This window comes from Melanerpes formicivorus, unplaced genomic scaffold, assembly GCF_026170545.1.
Source record: "Melanerpes formicivorus ecotype bairdi unplaced genomic scaffold, bMelFor1.0.p_v2 SCAF_29, whole genome shotgun sequence".
NCBI classification, from domain to species: domain Eukaryota; kingdom Metazoa; phylum Chordata; class Aves; order Piciformes; family Picidae; genus Melanerpes; species Melanerpes formicivorus.
In genome coordinates, this window is record NW_027142381.1 from 5,091,011 (window position 1) to 5,108,855 (window position 17,845).

At 49.8% G+C, this 17,845-nt stretch overlaps 1 protein-coding gene across 2 annotated transcripts in view; it reads left to right on the forward strand.

Annotated features, from left to right (window-relative positions):
* MYO1C (myosin IC) overlaps positions 1 to 17,173 on the forward strand; it is a 63,898-nt gene extending 46,725 nt beyond the window's left edge. For both annotated transcript variants that reach the window (XM_068154637.1, XM_068154636.1), the window contains exons 7-32: positions 74 to 172; positions 384 to 497; positions 1,263 to 1,334; positions 1,615 to 1,734; positions 1,904 to 1,986; positions 2,609 to 2,714; positions 3,569 to 3,649; positions 4,268 to 4,359; positions 5,298 to 5,392; positions 6,246 to 6,292; positions 6,564 to 6,644; positions 6,831 to 6,936; positions 7,429 to 7,546; positions 7,746 to 7,859; positions 8,032 to 8,108; positions 8,285 to 8,353; positions 8,776 to 8,860; positions 9,387 to 9,546; positions 10,282 to 10,365; positions 11,998 to 12,091; positions 12,195 to 12,250; positions 12,699 to 12,834; positions 13,792 to 13,862; positions 14,249 to 14,346; positions 14,604 to 14,703; positions 15,460 to 17,173. In XM_068154637.1, the coding sequence (XP_068010738.1) occupies positions 74 to 172; positions 384 to 497; positions 1,263 to 1,334; positions 1,615 to 1,734; positions 1,904 to 1,986; positions 2,609 to 2,714; positions 3,569 to 3,649; positions 4,268 to 4,359; positions 5,298 to 5,392; positions 6,246 to 6,292; positions 6,564 to 6,644; positions 6,831 to 6,936; positions 7,429 to 7,546; positions 7,746 to 7,859; positions 8,032 to 8,108; positions 8,285 to 8,353; positions 8,776 to 8,860; positions 9,387 to 9,546; positions 10,282 to 10,365; positions 11,998 to 12,091; positions 12,195 to 12,250; positions 12,699 to 12,834; positions 13,792 to 13,862; positions 14,249 to 14,346; positions 14,604 to 14,703; positions 15,460 to 15,486 (2,385 nt within the window). In that variant the 3' untranslated portion in view covers positions 15,487 to 17,173. The remainder of the gene's footprint in view (positions 1 to 73; positions 173 to 383; positions 498 to 1,262; positions 1,335 to 1,614; positions 1,735 to 1,903; positions 1,987 to 2,608; positions 2,715 to 3,568; positions 3,650 to 4,267; positions 4,360 to 5,297; positions 5,393 to 6,245; positions 6,293 to 6,563; positions 6,645 to 6,830; positions 6,937 to 7,428; positions 7,547 to 7,745; positions 7,860 to 8,031; positions 8,109 to 8,284; positions 8,354 to 8,775; positions 8,861 to 9,386; positions 9,547 to 10,281; positions 10,366 to 11,997; positions 12,092 to 12,194; positions 12,251 to 12,698; positions 12,835 to 13,791; positions 13,863 to 14,248; positions 14,347 to 14,603; positions 14,704 to 15,459) is intronic.
* Positions 17,174 to 17,845: the final 672 nt, after the last annotated feature.

A 17,845-nucleotide genomic window follows, 5' to 3' on the forward strand; every position in this document is an offset into this window, starting at 1 on the left:
GCAGGCAGTGCTCTGAGCACACGGCCATCCTCAGCAGCTCTTCACTTGTTTCTGTCCACCTGTGTCATTTTAGGGTCACTGTGCAAGGGTCAGTTCCATAAATGATAAGAATGATTGGAAGATAGTGCGAAGAGCCCTGTCCATTATCAGCTTCAACGACAGCGAGGTGGAGGTGAGGCTTTGTTTGGCACAGAGGATTTTCCCACACCAAAGGAATTTTTCTGGCCAAAGCCTGAATGATTGCATTTAGTGCAAAAAACCATCCTGAAACACCCCCCCACACACACACCCCAAAATGTTATTTCCCTTCAAACTCTCACTGCTTTTTCTCTCTCTGCATTGGTTTCATCATCCTGGTTTTCTGCCTCCTGCTTCCATCCTAGGATTTGCTGAGCATTGTGGCGAGCGTGCTGCACCTGGGCAACGTACAGTTTGCTGCTGATGAGCAAGGAAATGCTCAGGTCACCACAGAGAATCAGATCAAGTACCTGGCCAGGGTGAGTATCACCACCTGGAGCTGCATTACCTGAGGAATTAGATGAATCCTGATCCTAGAGGGGTCCTACAGGAAGCCTGCAGAGGGACTTTTCATCAGGGTGTCTAGTGACAGGACAAGTCGGGAATGGTTTGAAGCTGAGGGAGAGCAGGGTTAGAGTGGATCTTAGGAAGAAGTTCTTCAGTATCTCAGGTAGTGAGACTCTGGAATAGGCTGCCCAGAGAGCTTGTGGATGCCTCTTCCTGGGGGTGTTCAAGGCCTTGAGCAGCTGAGTCTAGTTGAGAGGTGTCCCAGCCCGTGGTGGGGAGGTTGGAGGAGATGATCTCTGAGGTCCCCTCCAACCTAAGCCATTCTGTGAGTTAGAGGTTTCCCTGTTTTGAGCATCATACAATACTGGAATATGATTTAGAGGTTTTCATCCATTTCTTTTATTTGACCTAAATAAAATGCAAATGTTAACATCAAAACCCTGACAACTTCTTGGTTTGCCACTTGATGCACCACTGCCTTAAGATTTTCACCTTCAGTCAGGGGGGTGGGAGTGGACCTGCTCCGTTTGAAAGGAAGAACCCTCGTGGCTTTGCTCTGTCGGTTCTTTGTGCTATCTGGTAGCTAGGGAAGGACTGGTGCTGCAAGTCCTGCAGTCTCAGTGGCAAATGAAGGGTTGTTTCACTGGACTGCATTTCAGCAGTTAGCCTTTTTGATGTCTTTATTAAGAATCAGTTGATCCTGCAGCTTCAGAACTGAATATTCTGCTGCTTTGCAGCTCCTAGCGGTCGAGGGCTCTGTTCTTCGGGACGCGCTGATCCACAAGAAGATCATAGCAAAAGGGGAAGAGGTAAGAACGTGGCCTGGGGGTCTGGAGGCACATGGGATTAAACCAAGCAGTGATACCTCATCAACTGTCTCCAGAAGTAGCCTGTTCACTTCTCACTTGTCACTGGAGGTTGTCAGAGCAGGAGTCCCACAGCCTAATGACAACCAGCTGCCTGGACAGCTGTGATGTGAGCTGAGGCAGACAGGGTGCTGTTGAGCAGCTCTTTATTAACAATGGACTAGGGAAATGTAATCCCTGAGTGGAAAGGTTGTTGAGTGGCTTTTCTCTCCTTTGCTTGCAGCTCATCAGCCCTCTGAACCTGGAGCAGGCAGCCTACGCCAGGGACGCGCTGGCTAAGGCGATATACGGCCGCACGTTCTCCTGGCTGGTGAACAAGGTTAACAAGTCTCTTGCTTACAAGGTAAGTGAACCTTCTCTTTGCTGTGTGAAAAGCAGCTTTACAATCAGAGGAAGAGCAAGCTCCATGCTGCAGGGTGATTTCTAAATTGATTTGCTTTCTGTTAAGAAGAGGATAAGGAGGAAAGAAAATTAATAAGGGCCTGTGATAGATTTCTTTTGCCCTATTGCAGGAAGGAGAGTTTCCAGGCTGGAGAAGTACAACAGTCCTAGGATTGCTTGATATCTATGGGTTTGAAGTCTTCCAGCACAACAGGTTGGTTTCTTTCAGTGTCTGTGGAGTAAACTCATTATGGTGTGTTCTTGTGAAACAAGACTTTATTGCCTCTCTGGTGCTCTTAAGCTAGCAAAAGAGATGGCATTTCTGCTTTGGGACATGGCTTGAATAACTTGGGCCTCCTCAAGCTCTGGACATCCAGCTAACATTTAGCATTCCTGGTATTTTAAAGAGCCTGTTGTCTTGTGGGGGGCATATTCATGCAGCAGTTTGAACTATGCCTTTGTCCAGCTCTCTGGCACAGCGGTGGCTGTGGTGGCATTCTGGCCACGTTGGTGTGGAGGGGAAAGCACAGCTATAAAACTCCAGCTGTGTCAGGGCCTGGACCCTGACTGGCTGAGAGCAATGAACTGAGACTCTCACATTTGCAGTATTAAGTTTGTGTTCTACCTTTCTTGTCCATTTTTTCTCTCCTGAAACTCTTCCATGAGATCCACTAAATAATGAACTTACTAAATGTATGCATTCAGTAAAGAAACATTTCACAGAAGCTCTGATGTGCACAGAGATCTGTTCATGCCACTGCCCACTTGTTTATAGCTCCTTTGACTTGTGCTACAGTATGAGTGATTATCTTTCTGATTATTGTTTTTGCTTGCAGCTTTGAGCAGTTTTGTATCAATTACTGTAATGAAAAACTGCAGCAGCTCTTCATCGAGCTGACCTTGAAGTCAGAGCAGGAGGAGTACGAGTCAGAAGGGATCGCGGTAAGAGCCACCCCCACCTCTTCTGGGCTCCCCAGTTCAAGAGGGACAGGGATCTACTTGAGAGTCCAACAGAGGGCTACAAGGATGATCAAGGGACTGGAGCACTGCATTGTGAGGAAAGGCTGAGAGACCTGGGGCTGTTTAGTCTGGAGAAGAGAAGACCGAGAGGGGACCTAATAGATGTCTATAAATACCTGAGGGCTGGGGGTCAGGAAGGAAGGGACAGGCTCTGCTCACTTGTGCACTGTGAGAGGACAAGGGGCAATGGATGTACAGCACAGGAAGTTCCACCTCAACGTGAGGAAGAACTTCTTTACTATAAGGGTTGCAGGAGCAGGCTCTCCAGAGAGGGAGTCTCCTTCTCTGGAGACTTTCCAGCCCTGTCTGGATGTCTTCCTGTGTGACCTGTGCTAGATTCTGTGGCTCTGCTCGGGCAGGGGGGTTGGACTTGAAGATCTCTAGAGGTCCCTTCCTAACAACCCCTACCAACCTGTGATCGCTTCCACTGTCTCCTCTGCAGCACCTCCTGCAGGCCAGGGGACAGATAATTGGAAAAAGAGGTGCTAATGGTCTGCAAAGCAAACAAATTGAAGAGCTTTCCTTTTCCCTTTGTGTTTGAAACTCTGTGGTGATAGAGCTGGCAGTGAGTCATGCCACAGCCAGTCTCTGATAGAAAAGATTTGCCACTGAAAGGGACTGTTTGGAGAGCAAAACTGAGGAGTGAGAAGGCTTGGTTTGCAATCTGACAGGAACATTGTGTTTAAGGGAGGTGCTATCTGAAATGCTCTCAAGTGCTGCTGTGTTTTTCCAGGCTGGAATTGTTTTCACCCAAGTGCGATTTCTTGTCTTTGTAGTGGGAACCAGTGCAGTATTTCAACAACAAAATAATTTGTGATTTGGTGGAAGAGAAGTTCAAAGGCATCATTTCTATTCTGGTGAGTTGGCAGCACCTTTGTACATGGAAAAAACCTGGGGCAGTGCAGTGGCAAACAAGGGCAAGAACATTGTGGGGGAAAAAGGTCCAAGCTTCGAATTGGATTGTTTGGGGAGAGCTATGATGCACTGAACAGTGACACTGTTAAAAGCCATACTGTAGCACCTCCATCTGCTCTTGGGAAGGAAGCTTCCAGTCAGTCTGGAAAGAGCAAAATGTTTTCCTTTTCAGCTCATTATTCTTCCTGTGTTGGCACAAGGGCTGCCCTACCTGCTAAAGGCCAAAGGGTCAACCTGGGGAGGTGGTCAGTGAGACAGAACTGGGGCTGGGGCCTGTGTGCTGAGTTCTTGCCTATTGAAGACACAGTCTCAAGCTGTGCCAGGGGAAGTTCAGGCTTGAGGTGAGGAGAAAGTTCTTCCCAGAAAGAGTTGGAATGTGCTGCCCAGGGAGGTGGTGGAGTCACAGTCCCTGGAGGTGTTCAGAAAGGGATTGGATGTGGCACTTGAGGCCACGGTTTAGTAGTCCTGAGGTGCTGGGTGACAGGTTGGACTTGATGGTCTCTGAGACCTTTTCCAACCTGATTGATTCTATGAACTCCATACTGGAATGTGTGTTGTAGGATGAGGAGTGCCTGAGGCCTGGGGATGCCACAGACATGACCTTCTTGGAGAAACTGGAGGAAACTGTGAAGAACCACCCTCATTTTGTCACGTGAGTGCTCCCAGAGCTGAGGGCAGTTTCTCTGGTGGGTGCTTGTGTGGCACAGAGCCTGGAGCTTTATTCCCATTGTGTGTGTGGCTGTAGCATCCCACTGGAAAGGATTGTTTTCTTTTGCAAGAGATCAGGTTGTGAGTTAGGGTGATACAGAATAAGCAAGGTTGTCTTGGGCTGGCTTCCTACTGCTAAGAAATCCAAGGAATGTGCAGGCTTTTGGCTGCTTGGCTCTTCCAAGATCTGGCCCAGTACTTCAGATGTGACAAACTCCTGCTTTATGAGGCCACTGGTGAGACAACTGCTAACTCAGCTGAGGCCTAGCAGTAATTAGAACACAGAGCAGAACTGTGCTGTGCTCAGAGATGTGTGCATTAGTCATGTAAGCAGTGCTGGTGCTTTCAAAATGGGGAGGTTCATGTTGCACTAACTCACCTCTGCCCCTTTGCTGCCCAGAGGGTATCAATATCCTCCTCTGACCTTGGCAGCCTGCCCCTATTGTCCCCACATTGCCCAGAGGGTGTTCATTCCATCTTGCACCTTGCAGGTTGTTCACTGCAGTTTTGGATATCTTACTGCATGCCAAGTTTGTGCTAAGGATGTGTGTAGCATCTCAGGAGTGTGCCAGCCTCCTGCCAGCTATTCACTGCCCTCTTGCTTGCTGCCTCTAATTTCATATGCACACAACCCTCCCTCACCTCAGCAGGAGGCTGAAGTGAGACAAACACAAATACACTTTGTGACAGCTTCATGATTTGCTTGTTGATAACTTTCTTTGGGTTTGGCCTTGAAAGTCAGAGCAAGTCAGATCTGTTCCCTGCCTGGCCTCTGTGCTCGCACAGTCCTGCTCTGGGATCAAATCCTGGAGTGCTTTTTGAAGTGAATCTCCCCCTCAAACAAACTGTTGGTTTCTCAGGAAGTTTCTTCTCTCTTTCCAGGCACAAACTTGCCGACCAAAAAACTCGCAAGTCCCTGGGGCGGGAGGAGTTCCGGCTTCTGCACTACGCTGGAGATGTCACCTACAGTGTGGCAGGTGAGTGACTCATCAGCTCTGCTCCCTCTGCCCTTGCACTTACAACAGCTGCCCAGGCAGTAAAGCAAGCTCTGGGCACAGATTGTGTCCACACATTGTTTGATTAAGGAGATCATAGACTTGTTAGGGTTGGAACGGACCTCAAGGATCATCCAGGTCCAACATTATCACAGTATCACAGCAACATTATCACAGTATAACTTGGGTTGGAAAGGACCTCGAGGATCATCGAGTCCAACCTATCAACACAGACCCCATGACTAGACCATGGCACCAAGTGCCACGTCCAATCTCCTCTTGAACACCTCCAGGGACAGCGACTCCACCACCTCCCTGGGCAGCACATTCCAATGACGAACGACTCATTCGGTGAAGAACTTCCTCCTCACCTCGAGTCTAAACCTCCCCTGGCACAGCTTGAGACTGTGTCCTCTTGTTCTTGTGCTGCTTGCCTGGGAGAAGAGACCAACCCCTTCCCGGCCACAACCACCCCTCAGATAGTTGTAGAGGGCAATGAGGTCCCCCCTGAGCCTCCTCTTCTCCAGGCTAAACCCCACTGCCATGGGCAGGGACACCTCACACGAGATCAGGTTGCTCACAGCCACATCCAGCCTGGCCTTAAAAACCTCCAGGGATGAGGCTTCCACCACCTCCCTGGGCAACCTGTGCCAGTCTCTCACTCTCCTCATGGTGAAGAACTTCTTCATAACATCCAATCTGAATCTCCCCATTTCAGATTGGATGTTAGGAAGGAGTTGAGGACTGAAGATGAATTCCCCATCTCCATTCCTGCCCTGCTGTGAGGCTCCTGTAGAGCAGCAGTGGCAGCCTGAGTGGTTTCTTTCTCTTCCAGGTTTTCTAGATAAAAACAATGACCTTCTCTTTCGGAACCTGAAGGAGGTGAGTGTGTGGATAAAGGATACTCAGCAGAACAAAGAGTCTGGTTTAAAAGGGGGTGGTGGCACCTGAGGGGAAAAGATCCTTCCAGGCTCCTGGAGAATGCATGTCCCTGGGGCTGCACTATGAACAGACAAACTGAGGTGCCCAGAGTTCACTTCAGTATTGAAAAGCAAAAGAAAGGAACACACACACAGAGTTTTGTCCTATGTTTCTTGGGTAGCTCTCTGAAGAGTGCTCTGTACTTGATCTCTGAAAACCTCTCTCTCTGCAGACCATGTGCAACTCTGAGAACCCCATCATAAATCAGTGCTTTGACAGGACAGAGCTGACAGACAAGAAGAGGCCAGAAACGGTAAGAGCAGCAGAGCTGGGTGGGCGTAGGACCATTTCCTCTCCTTAAAAGACAACGTCCTGTCTACCAGCACCATCTGAACCCCAGCCTCTCACATTTAAAGCTGGGAGACAGGTTTGTCCTGCAGTCACAAGCATCAGCTCTAAGCCATTGGTTCTTAGAAGGTTTCCTTTCTTTGCTCCTTAGGCAGCAACTCAGTTTAAAAACAGCCTTGCCAAGCTCATGGAGATCCTGATGTCCAAAGAACCTTCCTACATCCGCTGCATTAAACCCAACGATGCCAAACAGGCTGGTATGGCCTTCCTCTTTGTTTCTGTTTCTATGCCAGCTCTAGATAGAGCTGCCCAGATCCCAGCCAGTGAGGCACAGCAAGGAGCCCAAATGATCCTGCAAGATCTTCTCAGTTTGGGTCTGTGTCAGAGCTTCTTGTAGGGAGGTGGTGGCAGTACCAACAGCCAGGACTCAGAATGGAAGCCCTGCTCTTGGGTGGGGTAGGGTAATCCTTAATTAACCTGACTTCCTTTTAATGACCTTTAATTCTCCCCCATGTCTTCCTCCTCCTGCACACACAGAACATCCTAAAGGGAAACTTCTTTTTTGGAACTGAACAAAAATGCTTAGTGCAGGGGGAGGGAGACAGGAGACACAGAGTGGGTGGTGTGGGACCTGCACTGTGAGAATGGCTGAGAGCTTAAAGCTGGCTGTGTAAGAGGCAGCCAAGAGCTGAGCATGCTGAGGGACAGCTACACACTGACCATGGCCTCTCTTCTGGTGCCCTCTCAAGACCGATTTGACGAAGTCATAATCCGACACCAAGTGAAATACTTGGGGCTGATGGAGAACCTCCGAGTGCGCAGAGCTGGCTTTGCCTATCGAAGGAAATACGAGGTGTTCCTGCAGAGGTAGGAGGGCCTTGGACTGCTCTCTCTGCTGCTCCCTGCCCATGGGCTTGGTCCCAGAGGTGGTGGAAGCTGGGGAGCTGTTCTGAACAGCAGAGGCAGCCCTTACACCTGAACACTTGTTTTCCTGTGGGAGGGAGAAGCAGGGCCCTGTGTGGAGCAGGCTGCTCTCCCTGAGGTCTTCTCTGCTGTCCCTTGGCAGGTACAAGTCTCTGTGTCCGGAAACGTGGCCCACGTGGGACGGGCGGCCCCACGACGGGGTGGCTGTGCTGGTGAAGCACCTGGGCTACAAACAGGAAGAGTACAAAATGGGCAGGTGAGGACTTCTCTCCTCTCTTACGAATCATTGGACATCTGTGTCGCTGCTTTTAAATAATCCTCCTGTGTCTGCTGGGGGAGGGGAAGAGTAGAGATCCCCAAGGGGACAGTGAGGGCAGGAAGCAAGCCCCTGCAGCACGTTACACGTAACTCTGCATTTCTATTTCTAGAACAAAGATTTTTATCCGATTTCCCAAGACCTTGTTTGCAACAGAAGATGCCCTGGAAGTGAGGAAGCAGAGCCTGGGTGAGTCACCCAGACTGCAGGAGCTCCGTGGACAATCAGCTGCCTCTTTGCCAGTTACTAGTTGTTTTTTTTTGGCTGTTTGTTCAGGAAGGGATTTTTGTTGGAGTTTGAGACTCTTTTCTGCCAAACTCTGCTGGGTCCCAATCTCAACCTGCTGCTTTTCCTTGCCCTTTCAGCAACAAAAATGCAGGCCACGTGGAGAGGCTTCTACCGTCGGAAGAAATTCCTGCACATGAAACACTCAGGTAGGAGTGAGGAAGCTGCAGGGCGCTGCGGGGTTTGAAGCAGCCTTGGTGTCAGAGAGGACTTTGATGTGCAAGCAGAAACGTTGCCAAAGCTTTGCTGGAAGTAGAGTGGAAGATGTTGGTGTGGCTCCCCCCTCCTCCCACCTTTAGTCTGTGAAAGTCTTGAGGAAGAGCAGCAGCCTTGGCTCCTGTTCACCCAGCAGCCCCCAGGCAGCCGTTCCCAGCAGCTGGTGCTTTTCACTGACCTTTAGCCTCTCTATCCTATTGCTAAGAACTTAAATAAGATCCATCCCCCTATGGCCTGTTGAAGGCTGTGTATTTCCAGAGCAGCCTTTCTTGAGCTCTCTGTGCTGCCAGTTCTGTAGGAGTCAGGGTTGGTGTGGAGGGGCTCCCTGAGTGCTCCTTCTTTGTGTTCTCTCCAGCAATAGCCATCCAGTCCTGGTGGCGGGGAACCCTCGGGCGCCAAAAAGCAGCCAAGAAGAAGTGGGCAGTAGAGACCATCAGAAGGTGTGTGAAGAACAACCCTCATTTTCATCACTGTGATGATCAGAAGCTTCATTACTACAGCATCAGTGGTTTATAACTAATTACAACTGTTAAGCCTAGAAAATGGTTGGACTGGAAGAGGTCATAGAATGGCTTAGGTTGGAAGGGACTTCAGAGATCATCTCCTCCAACCTCCCTGCTCTAGTCAGGGACACCTTTCACTAGACTTGGCTGCTCAAGGCCTCATCCACCCTGGACTTAGCACTCCCAGGGAGGAGGCATCCACAAGTTCCCTGGGCAGCCCATTCTAGAGTCTCACCACCCTTGTACTGAAGAAATTCCTCAAATCCACTCTACACCTCCTCTCCCTCAGCTTCAAACCATTCCTCCTTGCCCTGCTGCTAGACACCCTTATGAGAAGTCCCTCTCCACCTTCCTGTAGGATCCCTTCAGGTATTGGAAGGCAGCTCTAGGGTCCCCAGCTATCACCATTAAGATCTCTAAGTATCACTTCTCTCATTTTCTGACCTCCTTGTCTTCTCCCCAGGTTCATTAAAGGGTTCATGTGGCGGGACCGGCCCCGCTGCCCCGAGAACGAGTACTTCCTGGATCACATCAGGTTCTCCTTCCTCATGAACCTCAAGAGGAATTTACCAAAAAATGTTTTGGACAAATCATGGCCAACTCCTCCTCCCTCCCTCCGTCAGGTAGGCACAAGGGCACCAGAGCAGGTGGATGGCAGGCAGGGTGGATGAGGCTAAGGGCAGGACTGAAGGCCACAGGGCCACCAAAGGCCTGGTGGGAGCCTCCTGTGATGAGGAAAGAATGAACTAGGTTCTGGTTCAGGCTCCATGCTGCATGAGCATCTCTACAGGTAGAATTAATCCAACCATCAAACAGGTGTAATTAGCACATCTGTGAAGTCATCAGAGCTGCAGCATGGAAGCTCTGCAGAGTGTGGTGCTGCTGCAGCACCAGTTTCTCCTGGTCTGCTGAGGTTTTCTTCCCATTTTCTCTGAACAATTTGTTTCCCCTCTGGCTGGCTGAGCTGGCTGCAGTGACAATGTGAAGAGCATTCTGACCTTCCTCTCTTATTTCAGCAGCAGTGGGTTTCTATCTGGGCAAAACAAAATATTGCAGCAGGCCCCAGAGTTCTCTTGTCCCTGGGTCCTTGTTTGTTTGGCTTGCAGGGACAGCTGGAAGCAAGGAGGGGCACAGCAGGGTGAAGTGGTGTGCTCCTGGTTTTCACTCTCCATTCCAAAGCAGCTGGGAGAAGGTTGTAGGGCAACCTCCAAGAAAAGGCAAAAATAACTTCCCATTATTTCATTTTAAAAGCAGCTCTCAGTAATGAAACAGTACTTGAATGCAGCACTTGGTCTTCACTCTGTGAACTGGTTTGGCATTTTGGATCATGCTCTTTTTCTCTGCCCTTTCCTCTTCAGACATCTGAGCTCCTGCGACAGCTCTGCATGCAGAACATGGTCTGGACCTACTGCAAGAGGATCAGCCCCGAGTGGAAGCAGCAGGTAGGAGGCAACCTGACCTGACTGTAGGAAGCACTGATGCTCCCAGGAGGGGGAGGGAAGGGCTCAGACCTATTGTAGGAAATGAGGGGAAGGAGGAGCTGGGTGGGAGGGAGGGTGCTGGTGCAGGGGCAGTCACAGGCAAGGGGGAGGTGGAAGCACTCTTGAATCACTGCTTTCTTCCCTGGTGAGTTAAGGACACTGATTGGTTTATCTTTCAGCTTAATATTTTTGGGGGTTTGGGTTTAGAATGTGCCTGAAACAAACCCCTTCTATCCAGATTTCAATACACACCATTTAAATAGTCCTGTAGAGCCAGGCCCCTGTGTAACTTCTGTACTGCAAGGCCCTGTTATTCTTTCCATGAGAGAGGAAAATGTCAAAAGCTGCATTATTCTGGTAGAGTAAGAGCTCTGCAAACACAGAGCCACTCATTTTCCAAACAGAGATCTTACACTAGCAGCCAGAGCTGCTCTGGCTGAAGGGAATGAAAATGATACTGAGGTCTGATTCATCTTAGTCCATGGAAAGGTAGGGAAGGGAGGGGTTCTACATGAAAAAAGGCTTAGTGAAGGGACAGAATAGGAAATGTAAGCATGGAACAAGTGAGCACAGTGAGAGCTGCTGCTAAGCTTTCTGTAGGCACAGTTGCTTGTGCTCTGAGCAGGCCTGCAGGGCATTAAGCACATGCAGGGACAGGCTGTAGCTGAGCTAGTGATTAGGGACACAGGAGTAATCCCACCCCTGGCTGAGACTCAGCAGAACACTTGCCTTTCCCCAGCAAACCAGACTCCCCCCTAACAGCAGCTCCTGTCCACATTTGAGCCTGTGACTCACCTCAGGTACTTCACACCATGGAACAGCAACCCAGAACCTGCATTTGCCCAAAAAAAAGCACAGGCTCTGTCCTGTTTGCTCCACTCTCTGCTTTTGTCCTCCAGGAGCACAAGTTAGGAGCCAACAGCACAGCTCACAGTTACAGCATAGGGTAACTGTACCCTGGAATGCTGCCACTGTCAGAGGGACCAAAGGTTGATGGTGACTAATTGTCTCAACAGGAATTCCCAGGGCAGCACAGCAGCTGAACTGAGTTGTGCTGCCAGAGGATAAGGCAGAGAAGGTTGAGGCCATCAGAGCTGCAGTGTGTCAGTGCTAATATGGACATGACTTTATCAGTGCTTCAGATAATTGACCAGCTGAAAGGCTTCAGAGTGGGAGGGGAAATAATCTCAAACAGGACCAAACCCAAATGGGGCAGAGCAGGAGAAGCCTACTCTTTGGCTTCACCTCTTCCTCCTGAAGAGCTGCTGCAGACTTTTTAACCATGAGCATTACTGAAAGGCAGTGGCTAGGTGCCATGTCCAGATTAGAGGGGAAAGATGATGCACACTTCTGAGCTTCAAGGGGAGGAGAAAAAGGAACTTCTGTTCCTCCCTGGAAGAAAGGGTGGCTGCTGAAAAGGGGAGAGAGGGAATATTTGGGGTAATTCCATGACTAGTATGATTCAGGAGATCAGAGCTAGATGACTGCTAAAATAACCCAACCACAAGATGTCCCTTCCTTGGTGTAAGACAAATCTCATTTTATTAAGGAGAAATTTCATACTGAGCAAGCAGACCTCTTTTGTCCTTGCAGCTGGAACAGAAAGTAATTGCCAGTGAGATCTTTAAGGGTAAAAAAGACAACTACCCTCAGAGTGTTCCCAGACTCTTCATCAACACTCGACTTGGTGAGTAGCTGCTGCAAAGACTAATGGGAAGGGGGGGGAATTCATCTGCTTCTTTCCTGCTGGGATTGTCTTTCTGACCCTCACCTCTTTGGTTTTAATGTAGGTAATGAAGAGATAAATGCTAAAATCCTTCAGGCTTTAGAAAGTGAAGCAATTAAGGTGAGATATGTGGCCTAAGACTTTTGTCAAGCTTCTAGAGTTAGTGCAGCAGAAAATCAGAAGAGATTTCTGAAGGAAATGCAGCCAAGCATGTTCCATGGTATAGAGCCTGTAATGCCTCACAAGACAGCATGGGATGGGCTGGGGGCTCACAAACAGCAGTTGGAGGATGGGGCAAGCTTAGTTTCATCAGTTCAGAACTGAAAGGGTTGCATGGCTGGAGAGGAAAGGAGAAACCTACCTCAGCTGTGGTTTTGACAAGGCCCCAACCAGAGAGCTGTAGTCATCAGATTACTGTTCAGAGCCCCTCCAGGCTGTGGCTGGGAGTAGGACTCCATTCCTATCTTACCAACCACTGGTCAGTGCCTCCTGCATGCTCTCCAGGTGGGGGGGAGGTAGCTCACAGCTGAGCAGGTTGCACTCTCAGCCCTGCTAACCCTTCCTTCAGTATGCAGTTCCCGTGGTCAAGTACGACCGGAAAGGCTACAAAGCAAGGTCACGGCAGCTGCTGCTCACCCAGAGCGCAGCCATCATCGTTGAGGACTCCAAAATCAAGCAGAGGATCGACTATGCCAACCTGACAGGTGAGAGGGGCTGTGAATGGCCTCATCTTGGCTGCAGTGAAATAAGTAAGAACTGATTTGTCCTTGCCCTGGGCAAGACTGGGTGCCAGATACAAGCAGTTTAAGTCTCTAGAATCTACTAAGAGCTTTTCTAAGTAGAACTCCATTGAAATGTCACAGAAGTGACTCCATTCATCTCCCCAGGTCCCCTTCATAGTTTCCCAGCTGCACAACTCTGTGACAGAGAAGCTGCTTGGGACACTGGGACAGCTTTCAGCCCTCTAAATACCTGACACAAACTTTGTACTTCTAGAGAAAGAAACTGCTGAGTCTGTTGGGTGCACTGCAGTCACTGTTCTGCTCTGTTTGCAACCCCTCACTTCACAGCCTCCAATCCAGCTCTGCTACAGCAAGTTCTGGTGCTGGTACCTCAGTGCTAGCCTGATGCAACTTTCTCCTGCATTTTTAACTGTGGTGTCCAGGGGCAGCACTCCTTTGAGTTTCCGTGATTCCCCTCCCATAAGAGATGATTGATCATCTCTGCCAGGGCTGGGCCAGCTCAACTGGATTCAGTTTCTATCAGTGTAAGGATACTGAAGTCCAACAACAATCTATGAAGAAACAGACCCCCCTGAGACACAGCACTGTGCTCCTTAACTAATCCCTGCCCACCCACCACAGAGAGGATTTTTTTCATCTTGCAAACATGAGCCACTCATAGCAGAGGCAAAGCCTCTCAGGGTGTGGTCAGAGGGCACTGTGGGCTGGAACACTGAATCCAGAGCCCAAACTGAGCAGCTGCAGAAGCTCAGGCCTGGCTCTGCAGGGACCAACACCACCAGCCACAGGGTGTGGGTTCGGCTGTTCAGTTTCTTGGTGTGGGAACAGGAGTTGCTGGGCTCCTGGGAAGGGTTCTGAGATGCAGGCAAGACTCCTGCAGCGTTGTGTTGGGTGTCAAAGGGCCACTCTCCATTGCAGGCATCTCCGTCAGCAGCCTGAGCGACAACCTCTTCGTGCTGCACGTGCGCTGCGAGGATAACAAACAGAAGGTAATGAGGCTCAGCCACCATTTCCCCAACCACCTCTAGAAGTGTTAAAGGCACAAAGAGCATTAGACCCAGCTGGGGGGAGGGCACACAAGGACTTGTGTTTCACTAACTGTGTGCCAGCTCTAAGAGCATTTCACTTGTGCTCACAGCTGGGGTTTCCAGTGACTCATCCCTGGCAGGCCTGGTGCCACCTCCTGCCCCATGTGACTTACCTGCCATAGGTGCAGTGTGACCCACAGCAGAGCCCCCCAGAGACCTCCACCAAGCCCTGGTCTGCTTAGAGAAGTGCTTTTTTTATGCTAACCTATGGAGATAATTCTGTCCCTGTTAGTCACAGCATCATCACTTTGGCAGACTGACAGCACTGCCTCTCTCTCTCCTCCCAGGGAGATGTTGTGCTCCAAAGCGACCACGTGATCGAGACACTGACCAAAACAGCCATGCAGGCAGACAAAGTCAACAACATCAACATCAACCAGGGCAGGTGAGTGAAGCCAAGCCCCTCTGGGGAGCTGCTTGGGTCTTCTGTTGGTTCTGAAGAGAGCTCTGCTTCAGCAGTCCACAGCTACAGAGCCATACCTACAGGACATTGAAATGCACCTAATCCCTCTGAGCCAAGGCTCCACTGCCTTGGAGGAGCTCAGCATCCAGACAAAGCAGCCACTTACACAGGACAGGGGTAAAACTAGGCTACTGGAGAGGTCACAGTTCAAATATGCTCTTGCCTCTTTCTCCTTGCAGCATAAAATTCACAGTTGGGCAAGGCAAAGAAGGCATCATTGACTTCATATCAGGATCAGAACTGCTCATAGCCAAAGCCAAGAACGGCCATCTAACAGTGGTGAGTAGGGGCTGGAGGTGGGGAGGAATCAGAGTTCCCTCAGTGGATCCAGGCTCTGTAGTTTCCTTGTGAGCAGGAGAGTCATGCAGCTGGTTTTAAGCCTTGTCAGAGTAAAGGTTATTAAGAACTAAACCCAGAACACACTCAGACTGCTCAGGCTCCCCTACCACCACCAGAGCCAATAGCAAGCTTCCCCAGCCTGCTGCAGCCTGACCATCCTGGACACAGCAATCACTTCTGCCCTGCTCTCCAAACAGTCCATTCTACAAAAGCCACCACAGCAGCACTGCCACAGGATTTCTTTCTCCTGTCCATGTGCGTGAGCAGGCTCAAATGGGGACCAAACCACCTCCTTGGGGCTATGAAGAACCCCAGCACATGCTTCCACCCTGTACCTTTTCAGAACATCCCTAGGAACACTCTTCCAGTTCCGAGCCCTGCTCCTTGACAATCACAGAATGGAAGGAAAGGGCTGGAAGGGACCCTGGAGAGGAAAGTCACTTGTGGTGACCCAGGGAGAGGGTCTCAATACCACCAGAGGCACTGGGTGTAGGAACACTGTGGCCTCTGACCTACCCACGTGCCAGTTCCCTGCTGCTGTTCCCTGCTGAGGTTTCAGCAGGCCACTCTTCACACACTGTGTGGTGTAACAGTTCTACAAGCCAGCTTTGGGGTGCTTTAAAGATGTTCAGGAGCTGACACCGTTGTGGCATCTTGGCTTCCAACACTTCTTAGCTTGTCATCCTTCTCCTGCAGGTTGCTCCTCGTTTGAATTCTCGATGATGAAACGTGCCACGGCGAGACCTCCTCCTCCACCACCTGACTGTACCCTCTCAGCTGGGCTGGACATCCTTCCCAGCACAACTCCCCCTCCCTCCTCGCTTTGCTCATTTTGTTTATCGTTACCAAAGACCTGCACTTTCAGACAAAACACACAAAAAAATACATTTTGCTTTCTTGTCTTAATATGAAAGTTCCCAAAGCAAGGCCTTCTCTTCCTTACCTTAGTGGCAAGCGCACGGGGCCAACGGCTGCGGAACCGCGGCTGGCGACAGCCTTCGGCCGGGCTTTGTGAGGGAGAGGTAGCTCTGACTCGGCACCGAGTGTACAAAAGCCTGATGGAAACGACCAAAACTCTTGTGCTTGCCATCATCCAAAAGCACAAATCAGAAGCCAAGCACCTCCTGCCGCCTCCTCAGCCGGTGAAAATGCCAAACTCCTCTCTCGAGAGCGTTTTGACGACGGAGACTTCTGCTCGGAGCCGGTTCGCTGCTCTGTGTGACGCTAGGTTAAAGCCATACTGTGTAAATGAGTCAAACCCTGTAAATACTTTATAGCTGACTATGAGAGATGCACTACAAGAAATGGAGTTGATGTGGAAAGTTTTTATGGTTTAGATTTGGAAGGTGGGTTTTTTTTTTTGGTTTTGGTTGTTTTAAGTTTATGATTATTAAGGTTATTAACCTGAGAAGAAAACACAACACAAACCAACCAACCTGTCATCTAGCTTCTTCACTCATCTGGATGCAGAGACTCAGCCTTTTTTTTGGAGTCACCTGTCCCATTTCTTCCTCTAGAGTGATATTTTTATACTGTAGGAACCTTTTCATATTCACATGTCCAGCCAGAACAACTCAATACAAACTGCAGAGGTTACCCCTGCTGGGATGCTGCTCTAGTCCTCGGCCACAGGGTGTGCACATGAGCTTTCCCCTCCCACCTTGTACCTGCCTGGGAGACCCCCCTGCCTTTTCCCCACATGGCTCACCAGACTCAGAGCAGCACCTTCAGAAAGGAGAAACAAGTGCATTTCCCCTTGTTTTTAGCCATAACTGGAAGTTTGAGTTCCCACAGTGAAGCTCCACAAGGTTTATCTAAATGCCTCTCAGTACTGCCTTAAAGAGGAAGAGAGGGCTAGTTCAGCACTGCCTCCATCACTGCCCAACTGCTGACAGCTCCTCTGCATGGAAGCATCTTCCTAAGCAAGCTGTGTCACTCCAGTTCTAACCCACAGCTGGAAGGGACACTGCTCCAAATGCTAACTGGTCTGTGTCAGAGGAAGTACCTTCACTTAATCCAAACAGCTACAGGGTGGACAGCTCTGTGTCAAGCACCTGCTGACTGCAGTCCCAGCTCCAGCTTCCATTCCCATGTTCTAGACCTCAAACAGTGCACTTTGCACTCCACTTGCCTTACAAATCCTTCGTGTTCCACCTCTAGCCTGAAGCAGTAGCAACACCAGTTGCAGCAAGCCCTGAACCAAACATACCCAACCTCATTGCCACTCACACAGGACCAGCTGGGTCTCCCTCCTGTTGATTTCTGACATGATGCCTGGAATGCTGTATACACTGTAGTGCAGCTGCAGCCTGCCACTGCCCCTGCTGCAGTGTAGATGCTATACAATGCTGTGTATGCTCCTCTATAACCTCCTCAAGACTATGCTCAATAAATTTTTACAAAACACCTACCCCTGTCTCTGTCACACAAACCTTCATCATCTGTCATACAAACCTTCATCATCTGTCATACAAACCTTCATCATCTGTCATACAAACCTTCATCATCTGTCATACAAACCTTCATCATGTTGCTAACCCCAGAGAGGGAGGAGATGACGTTTGTTTCTTTCCCTTGTCTCACAGCCCTGCTCAATCTTAGAATCATACAACTGGTGAGGCTGGAAGAACCTTTGAGATCATAAAGTCCAAACTGCTCAGCTGGAGCTCACAATCCCACTGCTAATGCTAAGCTACTAGCACTAAAGCACATCCCTCAGTCCCACATCCACACACCTCCCTGGGCAGCCTGTTCCAGGGCTTAAAGCTTTCTGGGAAGGAATTTTTCCGAATGCCCAAGCTGAGGCCATTTCCTCTGATCCTGTCACTTGCTACATGTGAGATTAGATTGACCCCCACCTTGCTCCAGCCTCCTTTTAAGTAGCCATAGAGGGTGACAAGGTCTCCCCTCAGCCTCCTCTTCTGAAGGCTCAACAACCCCATGAGTGGATGACAAAAGCTGTGAGGGCAAGCGAGAGGAATGCACCAACCGGACAGGTAATGGTGTTTTGTGCATCTGGGCAGAGGAGACACTGAACAAACGGTGTGAAAGAGCTGCTGAGTCCTCACTGCAAGGCAGGCTG